This window comes from Ovis aries, chromosome 3 (assembly GCF_016772045.2).
Source record: "Ovis aries strain OAR_USU_Benz2616 breed Rambouillet chromosome 3, ARS-UI_Ramb_v3.0, whole genome shotgun sequence".
Taxonomy (NCBI): domain Eukaryota; kingdom Metazoa; phylum Chordata; class Mammalia; order Artiodactyla; family Bovidae; genus Ovis; species Ovis aries.
Window position 1 is genome coordinate 91,210,828 of NC_056056.1, and position 14,991 is coordinate 91,225,818.

The following is a 14,991-nucleotide window of genomic DNA, read 5'->3' on the forward strand; positions in this document are numbered from 1 at the left end:
ATCAGAGAAGAAAAAGAAATAAAAGGAATCCAAATTGGAAAAGAAGTAGAACTCTCACTGTTTGCAGATGACATGATTCTCTACAAAGAAAACCCTAAAGACTCCACCAGAAAATTACTAGAGCTAATCAATGAATATAGTAAAGTGGCAGGATATAAAATCAACACACAGAAATCCCTTGCATTCCTATAGACTAACAATGAGAAAATAGAAATTAAGGAAACAATTCCATTCACCATTGCAACGAAAAGAATAAAATACTTAGGAATATATCTACCTAAAGAAACTAAAGACCTATATATAGAAAACTATAAAACACTGGTGAAAGAAATCAAAGATGACACAAATAGATGGGAGACATATACCATGTTCATGGATGTGAAGAATCAAAATAGTGAAAATGAGTATACTACCCAAAGCAATCTATAGATTCAGTGCAATCCCTATCAAGCTACCAATGGTATTTTTCACAGAACTAGAACAAATAATTTTACAACTTGTATGGAAATACAAAAAGCCTCAAATAGCCAAAGCAATCTTGAGAAAGAAGAATGGAACTGGAGGAATCAACCTGCCTGACTTCAGGCTCTACTACAAAGCCACAGTCATCAAGACAGTATGGTACTGGCACAAAGACAGAAACATAGATCAATGGAACAAAATAGAAAGCCCAGAGATATAAACCCACACACCTATGGACACCTTATCTTTGACAAAGGAGGCAAGAATATACAATGGATTAAAGACAATCTCTTTAACAAGTGGTGCTGGGAAAACTGGTCAACCACTTGTAAAAGAATGAAACTAGAACACTTCTAACACCATACACAAAAATAAAGTCAAAATGTATTAAAGATCTAAATGTAAGACCAGAAACTATACAACTCCTAGAGGAAAACATAGGCAAAACATGCTCCGACATAAATCACAGCAGGATCCTCTATGGCCCGCCTTCCAGAGTAATGGAAATAAAAGCAAAAATAAATAAACAAGACCTGATCAAACTTAAAAGCTTTTGCACAACGAAGGAAACTATAAGCAAGGTGAAAAGACAGCCTTCACAATGGGAGAAAACAATAGCAAACAAAGCAACTGACAAAGAATTAATCTCAAAAATATACAAGCAACTCCTGCAGCTCAATTCCAGAAAAATAAGTGACCCAATCAAAAAATGGGCCAAATAACTAAACAGACATTTCTCCAAAGAAGACATACAGATGGCTAACAAGTACATGAAAAGATGCTTAATATCACTCATTATCAGAGAAATTCAAATCAAAACCACAATGAGGTACCATCTCACACTGGGCAGAATGGCTGCTATCAAAAAGTCTACAAGCAATAAATGCTGGAGAGGGTGCAGAGAAAAGGGAAACCTCTTAACACTGTTGGTGGGAATGCAAACTAGTACAGCCACTATGGAGAATAGCGTGGAGATTCCTTAAAAAACTGGAAATAGAACTGCCATGACCCAGCAATCCCATTGCTGGGCATATACACCAAGGAAACCAGAACTGAAACAGACACATGTACCTCAATGTTCATAGCAGCACCATTTACAATAGCCAGGACATGGAAGCAACCTAGATGTCCATCAGCAGATGAATGGATAAGAAAGTTGTGGTACATATACACAGTGGAGTATTACTCAGCCATTAAAAAGAATGCATTTGAATTAGTTCTAATCAGGTGGAAGAAACTGGAGTCTATTATATAGAGTGAAGTAAGCCAGAAAGAAAAACACCAACACAGTATACTAATGCATATATACGGAATTTAGAAAGATGGTAACAATGACCCTATATGAGAAACATCAAAAGAGACACGGATGTAAAGAACAGTCTTTTGGACTCTGTGGGAGAAGGCGAGGGTGGGATAATTTGAGAGGATGGCATTGAAATATGTATATTATCATATGTGAAACAGATCGCCAGCCTAGGTTTGATGCATGAGACACGGTGCTCAGGGCTGGTGCACTGGGATGACCTTGTGGGATGGGATGGCTTCAGGATGGGGAACACATGTACACCCATGGCTGATTCATGTCAATGTATGGCAAAAACCACTACAATGTTGTAAAGTAATTAGCCTCCAATTAAAATTAATTAATTAATTAAAAAAAAGAATATGGTTGAAAGTTCAGTTCAGTCTCTGACAAAAAGAGAAAACCTTTCAGGAAAATTATTCATACTTGAGTCAGAAGGAATTAGCCAAACAAACTACCCTCCTTGGCTGTGATTTGTGCCTTGATTTTGTGAATTAAAATCGAGGAAGGAATTAAAAACTCTAATGTGTGATAAGAGTGGCCCTCATCTGACACTGTATCTGGTCAGTGTACTGGCAGGGTTACCGGGAAACCAGCAACTCCAGGAAGCTTTTCTGGCAAAACAGCCAAGAGCTCTAGACCCAGAGACGGTACTAATCATAACAAGTGCCTCTGAGGATGACAGAAATGACACAATTAGGCTTAACGACTAGAAGACTGCTCCAAAGGGACAAAAAAAAAAAGGGCAGGCTAAGAATCTAAGGACATACTATTAGTCAGATCTGGCCACCTGATAATAGCTTCAGGTTTTTAAAAATGTATTTGTGTTGTGTATGTTGTGCTCAAATAATTCTGGGCATAGTCTAACTCAGTCTCTTCTCTGAAGCACGAAGGAAAATGGTTTCTGATTGTCACTATAGTAGATGCTGGTTCTTAAGGAAAGGGAGCTAGACCGCTGGAAAGGTGCTCCACTGCCCGCGACACAGTGGATAAGGATGACAAGGCAGAACTAAAAGAGCACCATAGAACCTTGGACTCGTATGGCTTCCCACACAATCCTTCCAGCAAAAAGGCACTTCCTCCCAAGCCTGAATTCTTGTTCTGTGAGTGGCAATTGAGAGGTGAAAATTACAAAACACTTCAACTCACTGTGGTTGCTTGCTCTCCTCTTCCGTGGGGTGATGCCCAGTCCTACTCACTCTCTGACAGCCAACTGTTCACTAATTGCTCTGGACGTCTATGTGTGTGACTGTACCACAGCCTGGCTTGATTTTTCAAAGACCTACCAACATAAATATCCCAAGTCCAAGATAAAACAGAATAATTAAAAACAGGCCTTGTTATCCGATTAGCTGATCATCTTCTATTCATATCACCAAGTGATATTTTCAGTGAATGTTCTGCCTGTTTTCCTCATTCAAGTGAACACAACAGGTTTTACCTTACAAATTGACCATCAAATTTTAAAGGATTAACGACAAGGATGGGGGTGGGCAGCTGTTGGGGAAGGAGTATGGGCTTTAGAGGAAAGGCAGGTCTGAACTAGGATTCCAAAATCTGCCACTTATTGAGGCTAATCGGTAAAATGGCAAAAAACAATTCATATTTTGTAGGTTGTTAAATGACAAGGACAAAATAATTCTATAAGGAATGTAGTACATAAGAGGCTCTAAAACTGCATTACATAATAACAGCATGCTCACAGGACCTTAGCATCTACGGAGCAAAAATAAAATTTGTTCTATTTCTGTTCCTTAAAATTAAGAGGTTAAAACAAGACCAGAGAGATCTCACAATAAGTTTTTGGAGAGAGACTATACAGCGGGGCTTGGAGAAGTTTCTTTCACCACATGTAGGGTCCATAAAGAATGACCACGTGAAGATCTGCTTCAATGCAATAACTATTCTATGAACACCTACTAGTCTTTCATTCAGCAAATAAAAGTGAGTTCCCCCAACGTGCCAGGCCTGTGCTATAAATAAAATAGACACAAGTCTGGTTCTTAAACTGCTTACAGTTGAGCAGGTGAGCTAAGTCAGTACAAGGAACGATGAGAGCAGTGCTGGGTATTAGAGGTGCACACAGGAGAACATCACCAGATCTCTGGAGGAGATTTCAGGGAAAGCTCCTTGGAGGAAGCAATCACCAAGGGGAAGCCTGAGGAATAAGGAGTTAGCTGACGGAGGACAAGTTCTAGACAGACAACAGCATATGTGAAGGTTCTGAGGTCAAACAACCCTGCAAAATCAACAATTCCAAGTAGTTCAGTCCTGCCAGAACTTTGGACACAACCTGGGTGAATGAGAACAAAGAGGGGACAAGGCAGAGGTAATAGAGGAGGGAGACAAGCATCAGCTATGTCAGCAGGAGTCAGATCATGAAGCGAAGATCATTCCACTAAGAGCTCTGAGTTAATCCTAAGAACACAGCGAAGTTCCTACAGTCAGAATGACATGATTATATCTGCCCTTTAGGAAGCTTGCTCTGACTGCAGTGTGAGAAAAGAACACGTGGGAACTCTCTTAAATCACATAAAGAAACTACCTTAGAAGAAAAAAAACACCAAACTAAATGTTAAAAAGAATCTCAGCTGTTTTAGAAATAAAAGATTTGTTTGGCAAGTTAAAGGGGAAATTTTTTAAAGTCTAATGGCCACAATCATCTGCTAATATAGCATAATAAAAGATAAGGCTGTGCAGCTCAGGTAAGCCTTCTTTCCTAAGAAACAAGAGAAAATACTAGAGGTCCCAACCTAAATCTCTCCACCTCCTTCCACCCTGCCTTCTCCAGGCAACTTAACACCTGCTCAGTCTTTCTCTTTTCATTTATAGACTCAATTTGCTCAACAAAATAAAAATTCTATTACAGAAAAGCTTGGAGAAACTGGATTAAGAGTGCCAGATAGCTTTAAAAAATTAAATGCTAACAGATGAGAACCAGTTCTGACCCCAAGGTCAAGCAAAATTAATCTTCGCTATTTTGCCAATGGTCATTAAAAAACAAAAATTTCTGTAGGGAGTTTCTAAATTAGAGAGTCTCAGATCTTACTAGTGGGGTGCAAACATGAGCACCAGAGCACAATAATTAGACTTAGATACTTTTCTGAGTTTGTCTTTTAAAAATACATTATGCCATTAAGCACTAAAGGCAAAGATTAAAATTTCACAAACTTCCAGTTAATTCTAAATGTGATGACAACTACTGGTATGCAATCAAATATTAAAAGAATCTCAGCTGTTTTAGAAATAAAACATTTGGTTCCAGCTTGAAGCAAAACTTTTTAGGGTCCATGATTAAACTGATTTGCAAATACAGCATGAAAAATAGGTAAGGGGTCTTTTATATGGCAAATAAAAAACTAAAATCAATCTTTAAAATCAAGATTTTTGAAGGATGTTTGGCTGTAACTCACAAAAGACTTGTGACAAAGTTAATAACTGTACATTTCTAAAGATTAAAATACACACAATTTATAGTTATAGTTCAGTCGCTCAGTCGCTCTTTGCAACCCCATGAATTGCAGCACGCCAGGCCTCCCTGTCCATCACCATCTCCCGGAGTTCACTCAGACTCACGTCCATCAAGTACGTGATGCCATCCAGCCATCTCATCCTTGGTCGTCCCCTTCTCCTCCTGCCCCCAATCCCTCCCAGCATCAGAATCTTTTCCAACGAGTCAACTCTTCGCATGAGGTGGCCAAAGCACTGGAGCTTCAGCTTTAGCATCATTCCTTCCAAAGAAATCCCAGGGTTGATCTCCTTCAGAATGGATTGAGTGATTTAAAACACAGGAATTTATCATCACTATAAGACATTTCTTACAAGGTTTACATGCACATTTAAGAAATAATAATACCACTACTAATTTGGGGGACTTAGTCAAATACATTCTCTGAAAGGAATGGACTCATATTTTTTATTCTCCAGTAAAAGCATCTCTACTTTCCATACTTACTAAAAGTAACTAAATAAATTTAATATAGCAAGGTGTGCTTTGTGTATTTGGGATTCACCAACTTGCTTAATTACTTCAAAAATTTCCATATTTTTATATACAGTTATTACTTATTTGTTCACTGAACAATGGGAAGAATGATGCAATGGTAACTACATCAATGGTATCCTGGGAGTCAGGAAATAATTCACCTCCTTGTTAAACAAATATCCGAATACTACTTGTATGCCAAAGGGCACTAAATAAACACTTAAGTCCGTGAAGAAACATGATACTGTATTTCATCAAATTTGAGATGCCATCAATTTTAAGACTAACTCTTAACTAATAAAGAAAAAATGTTTTCAATTACATTATGACATAATGCCTTGGATGAATCACATCAACTTCTCATTGCTTGATATTTTTTAAATCTACTCAGAAAAATCTGGCAGTTTTTCCTGCCTCCAATACACTGCTTGATATTATAAACAGCAACTTTTTTTTTCTTTTATGAATCTTAGTATGAAACATGGCTTCATCCACATTGGGGTGTCTTCCTTTCTTGGCTCCCATAAAGCATTTAGTTGTTGTTTTTAAAAAGTAAGTGGAATTGTGATTATTTTACCAATGGTACGTGTTTACTTCACTAATGTTAAATTCACATCTCTCCACTCTGTTTTGGTCCTTTACCATTTCTGTTTCAAAGCCAAATCATACTGGAATCTTTTAAAAAGTATTTTAAATGGCAATTAAATCCAACATATGTAGAGCTGACACTGTACATAACTCAATTGAAATGATGATACTAAATACAGCTACAACTGAAACTTGTACAAGTACAAGCAGTTCAACCTGGCCAAATGGCCACCTGACAGCAACTGACAGAGGCCATCAAGCAGCAGATACAACCCAAATTCAAAGATATTAAAATATGGGAAAAAAAATATGAGTCTCAGAATCAGTAATAGCAGCAAATACTCACAGAGCACAAGGAAAGAGCACCATTCTATGTACTTTTCGTATGTTATGCCACGAAAATCTGTCGGGGAGGTAGATTATGTGCCTCCAGATGAGGAAGCTGAGGCTTGGGGTGGGGGCGCTGAGTAACTTGCCCCAATATCACAAAGTTAGCATGTGCCGAGGCTAGTTTTTGAATTCACTGTCTAGGCTATGCGTTTAACCACTATGTCATGTGGTCACTTAAGTTATTAATCAATAACTAGCTCTGTGACTTAAACTGAATTATTAGAAACTCCTTTCCTTATCTGGAAAAGGGAGGAACTGGAATGGATGATTATGGAGTCCCTTCCCAGGATGAAAATACTATAATTCTATAATCTTTTATAATAAAATGTTATCCGTATGGTAGTCTCTCCTTAACCCTATAAAATTCAAAGACTTTCACCACCATTACTGACTAGTGAAAAGAACCTAACTTTTACTATTATTCTAAAATTCACACACTTCAGTTCAGTTCAGCTCAGTCGCTCAGTCGTGTCCGACTCTTTGCGACCCCATGAATCGCAGCACACCAGGCCTCCCTGTCCATCACCATCTCCCAGAGTTCACTCAGACTCACGTCCATCAAGTCCGTGATGCCATCCAGCCATCTCATCCTTGGTAGTCCCCTTCTCCTCCTGCCCTCAATCCCTCCCAGCATCAGAATCTTTTCCAATGAGTCAACTCTTCGCATGAGGTGGCCAAAGTACTGGAGCTTCAGCTTTAGCATCATTCCTTTCAAAGAAATCCCAGGGTTGATCTCCTTCAGAATGGACTGGTTGGATCTCCTTGCAGTCCAGGGGACTCTCAAGAGTCTTCTCCAACACCACAGTTCAAAAGCATCAATGCTTCGGCATTCAGCCTTCTTCACAGTCCAACTCTCACGTCCATACACGACCACAGGAAAAACCATAGCCTTGACTAGACAGACCTTAGTCGGCAAAGTAATGTCTCTGCTTTTGAACATACTATCTAGGTTGGTCATCACTTTTCTTCCAAGGAGTAAGCATCTTTTAATTTCATGGCTGCAGTCACCATCTGCAGTGATTTTGAAGCCCAAAAAAATAAAGTCTGACACTGTTTCTACTGTTTCCCCATCTATTTCCCATGAAGTGATGGGACCGGATGCCATGATCTTCATTTTCTGAATGTTGAGCTTGAAGCCAACTTTTTCACTCTCCTCTTTCACTTTCATCAAGAGGCTTTTTAGCTCCTCTTCACTTTCTGCCATAAGGGTGGTGTCATCTGCCTATCTGAGGTTATTAAAATTTCTCCCGGCAATCTTGATTCCAGCTTGTGTTTCTTCCAGTCCAGCGTTTCTCATGATGTACTCTGCATAGAAGTTAAATAAAGCAGGGTGACAATATACAGCCTTGACGTACTCCTTTTCCTATTTGGAACCAGTCTGTTGTTCCATGTCCAGTTCTAACTGTTGCTTCCTGAGCTGCATACAGATTTCTCAAGAGGCAGGTTAGGTGGTCTGGTATTCCCATCTCTTTCAGAATTTTCCACAGTGGAAAGGTATTAAGAAACAGACATACATGTACCTTTATTTCTCTTTTTCAGGATGATGGCAAAGGCTGACTCTAGATACAAATGATCCAATTTGCGGGTTTCACTCTGCCTGTGTACCATACTTATGATAGAAATTTACCATTTAAAATTTTAGTCCAAAATTAACAAATGACTTCAATGTGTCCATTTTAACAGATATACACAGCGCACAGTCCTTTAAATATTCTGTTCATTTATGAGGGAAAAAACAACAGATTAATAACAAATGCAAATACTGCAACATTTTCTCTCTTGACCCGATTTAAAGGATGGAATTAAATGTGCATTACACACTTGACAACTCTTTTGCCCCAAGGTGTGGGTGGAGGAGGGGGCTGTCATAACCTTTGGATCTTCTACAGCTCGAGGTGCCCTCCCTCCTAAGTAATCTTGCTTCTGACCCACAGCCTCTGATCATCAGGCAACCTAGTGATGCTTAAAATATTTCCTAATAGTTCACTTTGAAGTTGTCTACAGAAGGAGAGTTAATAAAGGAAAGAGATGAAAATGTGCAATGTCTTTAAATGTCTTTCATTATTTATTCATAAACATCAAACACTGTATCAGTTTGGGGCCTTACTTTTTTCCTTTATAGTACACATGCAGACATAAAATAATCTGCCCCAATGGAAATCAGAGAAAACATTAAAAAGATTTCTGATGAAAAAAGTGAAAAAAGGAATATAAGCGAACTATTGGCAAAAGCAGGCTTAAAAAACAAAACAGGTAAGATGATGGCTCAAAGATGAAAGGGTCTGGCCAGAGCATAAAATTTCACTATTACATACCTTCCCATGTTGCCCAGCTCTTTCATAGCAAATGACAACATCTTCCCACATTTCTAGCTTCTCAAATATCTGAAGGGCTGAACTGGTACATCCCAACTCAAAGAGTAAACTTGCAAGTTGGCGCTAGAAAAATCAAATTAAAATAATGAACAATCCTTCGCACAGATTCACACACAGATTTCTGTTCCATTTGTTTCTGTTCCATCTGTTTCTTTTCCATATCTAATCTGCCATTTTAAGCACCTGCTTATTGCAAAAAATGCCTAATATCTTTAATTCACCCTCTGCTGAAAAAACATATATGTTTCCTACATGTTGAAAAACATATAGGAACTGTTCAAAATACACAATATATCCATTTTTCCCACGAATTTAGAACTTAAAATGCAAAATCTGCACTTCTTTATTATCTAGAAAGTCTATACATGACAATCTCTGTTGTAAAGCTCAGATCAAATAAGTCAATTTTTAAAACTCTGTTAAAGTGGCCCTTATCAGAAAGACAAATATAAATATTGCTGAGGATGTGAAGAAAAGAGAACTCTTGTGCACTGTTGGCAGGACTGTCAATTTGTGCAGCCAATACAGAAAACAATATGAAGATTCCTCAAGAAGCTGAAAACAGAGCTACCATATGATATAGCAATTCCACTTCCAGATACATAACTGAGGAAAACAAAAACACTAATTTATTGTAGTAAGTACATTCTAAAAAATTTAGCTACCTAGTTTCCCAGTACTTGGGATAAAATGAGACAGTACTTCCCAGATAAAATGGGACAAACTGTGATAAAGTGAGTGAAGGTTAAGTATATTCAAAAACAAAAATAGTATATTTTATAAGTGGTCCATCCTGCATGAATAGAAAAACAATATTAAGAAGGTTTAAAAACTAGGCAAAACTCATGGGTAAGGTATGGTTGTAAAATTCAATACATATTTAAGAGCTAAGAAGCTAACAGACATGGAAAATGCAGAACTAACAAACTCAGAAAGTAAAATGAAACTATAAAATTTCATTTTATAATGAAAATCACATTTTATATATATTATTAAAATATATTTTATATATTATATAAAATATATATTATAAAAATGAATATATATCTGTTATATATATTATAAACATATATTATAAACATAAAAATAAATAAAAGTAATGGCTCAATTCTGTATCCCATGAAATATAGGAGAATTTGGCTATTTTAGAATATGTGATTGAACATTTTCAAAAACTGAACATCACATGTGGGAGCTGGAATAAATCTTAATGCTCATATAGTAAGGAGTTCAATCTTTCTAATAGTGACTAAGTTATGGCATCTAAGCTGATACAGCTAACTAGGAGTAAAGACAAATATGTTTTGTAATAAACTGTGCTGTTATTTCCTGATCTTTAAAAATAATATTAAAGATATGCTTACTCCCAAAAAATAAAACTGATTTAATTTCTTAATGAAAGAGGATGTTTATCTAACTGCTCAAAGATCCCCAAATCCACAGCTTCCTAAGCAGATAAAATAAACACTGAGCCTATTTGAACAGTGTTTAATTTTCCTAATGTTTCTGTTCAGAAAGTAACAGCTACACCCTCAACAGACATGTTTTGTCATAATAATAGCTCAGAGTTTGATTTGTTTATACACCACAAACTACATAGTACAAAGTCAAAGCACTTAACAAACTTCACAGATCAAGGTTAAAAACATGCCAAAAAGTTTCAATTGCTAACACCTTTCTGATGAAGAAACTATCCTTTTGAGATGATATGAAAAAAATTTTTATGCCTGTTTTATTGAGATGTCTTCAATAGATGAAAGTGAAAGAAGGTGAAAGTGAAGTTGCTCAGTCGTGTCGACTCTGCGATCCCATGGACCACAGCCCATCAGGCTCCTCCATCCATGGGATTTTCCAGGCAAGAGAGCTGGAGTGAACTGCCATTTCCTTCTCCAGGGGATCTTCCCAACCCAGGAATTGAACTGGGGTCTCCTGCATTGCAGGCAGACGCCTTACCGTCTGAGCCACAGAGAAGTCAATAGATGAATGAATCCCAATGTATATAATAGACCCTCTCATTTACCCTGAGCTTACGAATATACTAATAATCTACTCTAAGAAATCTTATGAAGATTCTGAGTCACTGAATTGTGGGTTGGCATTTATAATTCTAAGTCACTACCTATGTGCATAATCCACAAGAGATGACAGGAAACTGGTTAAAATGACAATGATTACTAAATCATTGAGAAATTTCTGGCTGGCATTATTTGACTCCACTTAGCTTCTCTGTGCCATAGCTTTCACATTTGTAATTTGGGATTATTTCACAAAATTTTTGCAAAAAAGTAAGATAATGCGTGTGAAAGGCAGAAAAAAATGCATGCTTCACAATAAATGTGCAGTAAAAGCTAGCTGTTATTCTCTGGAATAATTACAACCCAATGAAGATAAAGGAAAGGAGGCAAACTAGACTAAAAGTTGGGAAACTAGAGATGCTCATGAACTGCTGTGTGATCAGCAATGGAAAAGTGTAGTTATTGATAACTGTCCTGGGCCGCCTTTTTTTTCCCGAGGATTAAGAAACCAGAATTATAAATTAAGAGACCAGACCAGGTGTCTAAGTTGTCTTCAGTGAATAAAATTTTACAAAACAGAGGAATGACACCTGTAGCACAGGGGAACCCACAGGGTAAGAGCTAAACTAGGTGTTCTCATGTCGTTAGAAAGAAGAAAGTAGTTAAGGGCATTTCAGATTATCAACTATCAAATAAATGGTTTATTTTACCATTTGTAAACAATTTGCTTAAAAGGTTCATTCTTTAGCAGAAAATCCTTACAGGGCTTTTAAAAATAAAAAGTTATTTTGAAAATGAAGACTTCTGTGGCTCTATTATATAATTTCAAGAATTCTATTTAACCTAGTTTACATTCTTTTCAATGTTTTAAAAGTCTAGTATCACTTCATTCAAATAGCAGTGTGAAATAACTGGCAATCCCCAGCTAGATACTTTCCCTCTTCCTTGAAATATTTGAAAACGCCAACATAAATTTACAGTCATTTTTTTCTAATGCATTTATCTTTCAAAAGGGAAGTGTTTTCCATACCCAATGAAAATGAAAATACCTGAATGGCCCAATGAGGTGGCACTTGACAGCAGTAGAAAATCTTCAGACGTTCCAGTATAGACGTAGTCTTATCTTCAAATTGGTCTGCAAGAGCCTTAAGAGCAGGCATCATAATTAGAATCTATATGAGTAGTGACTTTTTAATATGAACAAGATTTTTGTTGCAAAAGTTTTACAAATAGACATATAAACAATAAAGAATACAAGTTACTTTGATAAGGTATTGGGATGTGTGAATATTTTCTTGAATTTCCTTAAATGTTAAAAAAATACTTTAATCAACATTTATGTAATTCGTACATTAAAAACATAATAAGAAAACAATTTTTTAAAATGAGGTTTCCTATAGTAGTTCTTTCAAACAACTAGCCTTATTAATCCATCTTTTTATTTTTTCTGTTTTCTAAGAACTGTTTTTAGTATATCTATTTCACAACCATACTGTCACTGGGACAATGGCACTTTCTAATGTAAATCAGAGATAAATTACATGAAGACTCTCATTTGGGACCATTTTCTCAGGAATAAAATGAAATCAGAGGGTGTCTATTTGATCACAGAGGGCAAAGTCTCTTGCTCTTCAGCAACAGAGCTCATTCATTCAAGACCAGTGAACAACTTCAACCCGCATGCACTGAGGAAACCCTGTGCTGGGCTCAAATACCTGCACTTTGTACTAGAAACTGAACCTGCAGTTCTTGCCTGGAGAATCCCAGGGACGGGGGAGCCTGGTGGACTGCCGTCTGTGGGGTCACACAGAGTCGGATACGACTGAAGCGACTTAGCAGCAGCAGCAGCAGAACCAACAGAGGGCAGACCAGCAAGACAAAGATGGCTGACTCTAAGAAGGGGACCAAGGCCAAATGCAAAGCTAAAGGCTGCCACTAACTGGTGGTCACAAGATGAGCATCACAAGACCTCACATATTCAGCATCAAAACGAATGCAGACACTCTGGAGTCCTAGAAAACACACGGACAGCGGTCTCATCACCATGATCATCTTTACCTGATTCTTTGTTTGTCATCTAGCACATATACACGTTTTCCTGTTTTGCACTGAGCACTTTCAACTGTGCATTATCATGGCCTTTTCTGCAGAATGCAGCACTCAAATTTTCTCCTTTTGGCAACTGACTAGGTTTCACAGGCCTGTCTTACAAAGATTACATGGCAACAATACGGCAATTTTAATGCACATATTATGATTAAGTAGGAATATTCAAACAACTAGGGTCATGGCATCCGGTCCTTTCACTTCATGGCAAATAGATGGAAAAACAACGGAAAACAGTGAGATACTTTATTTTCTAGGGCTCCAAAATCACTTTGGACTGTAACTGCAGCCATGAAATTAAAAGACGCTTGTTCCTTGGAAGAAAAGCTATAACAAACCTAGATAGTGTATTTATAAGCAGAGACATCACTTTGCCAACAAAGGTCCGTCTAGTCAAAGCTTTTATTTTTCTAGTAGTCATGTACAGATGTTAGAGTTGGACCATAAGAAGCCTGAACGCCAAAGATTTGATGCTTTTGAACTGTGGTGTTGGAGAAGACTCTTGAGAGTCCCTTGGAGTGCAAGGAGATCAAACTAATCAATCCTAAAGGAAATCAGTCCTGAATATTCATTGGAGGGGCTGATGCTGAAGTTGAAACTACAATACTTTGGCCACCTGATATGAAGAGTTGACTCACTGGTAAAGACCCTGATGCTGGGAAAGATTGAGGGCATGAAGAAAGGGACGACAGAGGACAAGATGGTTGGATGGCATCATCAACTCAATGGACCTAAGTTTGAGCAAACTCTGGGAGATAGATAGTGAAGGACAGAGGAGCCTGGTGTGCAGCAGTCTACAGGGAAGGGTTGGACACGACTGAGCAACTGAATAAGGAGAGCATCCATTTATTTGAGAATGGTGAAGCACTGCATTGGCAACTTAATTTCTAAAACTTCAGGATACAAAAGACAGTTGGTCCTGTACTTAGAACTTTTCTGTAAGCTTGAAATTGTTTTATGAAATTAGCTTTTAAAATTTAAAAAAAAAAAGTAAGATAGTAAATCCAAACTTCCTCCTAAAAGGACAAGAATCTAACAAATCCCACTGTCAGTAAAAGGAGACCAGTTTCTGAGTAGGGGAACTGCTCCTCAGCTGGGGAAAATAGGAAGTTCTCTATATTATATGAGGTGGAAGATATATTTGCTGGCCTAAGAAGATCCTGCCGAATGAGAAAACACTCATTGCATCACTTCTTTGACAACCCAAGATGCTATTCAATCAAATCAGTCAGAACAAATTGAGTCATAACCAGACTCCTAAAACCATCTTGGTCAAAATATTTTTAAAGTTTTCTGGCCTTACTTCAGAGAAACTTAATAACAAAAAGGTTGCATACTTCTGCCCAAAGCTATTTAGTTGGAGGAAAGAGAGAAGAAAAACTTCTGGCTGAGTACATATGGTTACAATACATAAATAAAAGGCTCACTGAATTACTTCATTAAGGGGGCAAATTTTTCTTTTTATCAAATTCTTTTTTTTCCTTTGGAAAGAAAACATAAACAATGCTTATTTAATAAGCACAGAGGACAAGACGGTTGGATGGCATCATCGATCCAATGGACATGAGTTTTGAGCAAGCTCCGGGAGATGGGGAAGGACAGGGAAGCCTGGTGTGCTGCAGGCCATGGGGTCACAAAGAGCCAGACACAACCAAGCAACTGAACAACAACAACAATTTAATAATTAAATGCCAAAAGCAACACCTCAACACTTACTTTTATGAAGTCTTAGTTACATCTAAAACATTAGATTTTCAAACGAAACAC

The 14,991-nt window shown here is 37.5% G+C and overlaps 1 protein-coding gene across 7 annotated transcripts in view; it reads right to left on the bottom strand.

The window, feature by feature from the left end:
- Positions 1–14,991, bottom strand: part of TTC27 (tetratricopeptide repeat domain 27) — a 181,215-nt gene that overhangs the window by 81,177 nt on the left and 85,047 nt on the right. For all 7 annotated transcript variants that reach the window (XM_042246298.1, XM_060412318.1, XM_004006035.5 and 4 more), the window contains 2 exons: positions 12,168–12,263; positions 9,044–9,166 (listed from right to left, as the gene is read on the bottom strand). In XM_042246298.1, coding sequence (XP_042102232.1) covers positions 9,044–9,166; positions 12,168–12,263 — 219 coding nt within the window. The remainder of the gene's footprint in view (positions 1–9,043; positions 9,167–12,167; positions 12,264–14,991) is intronic.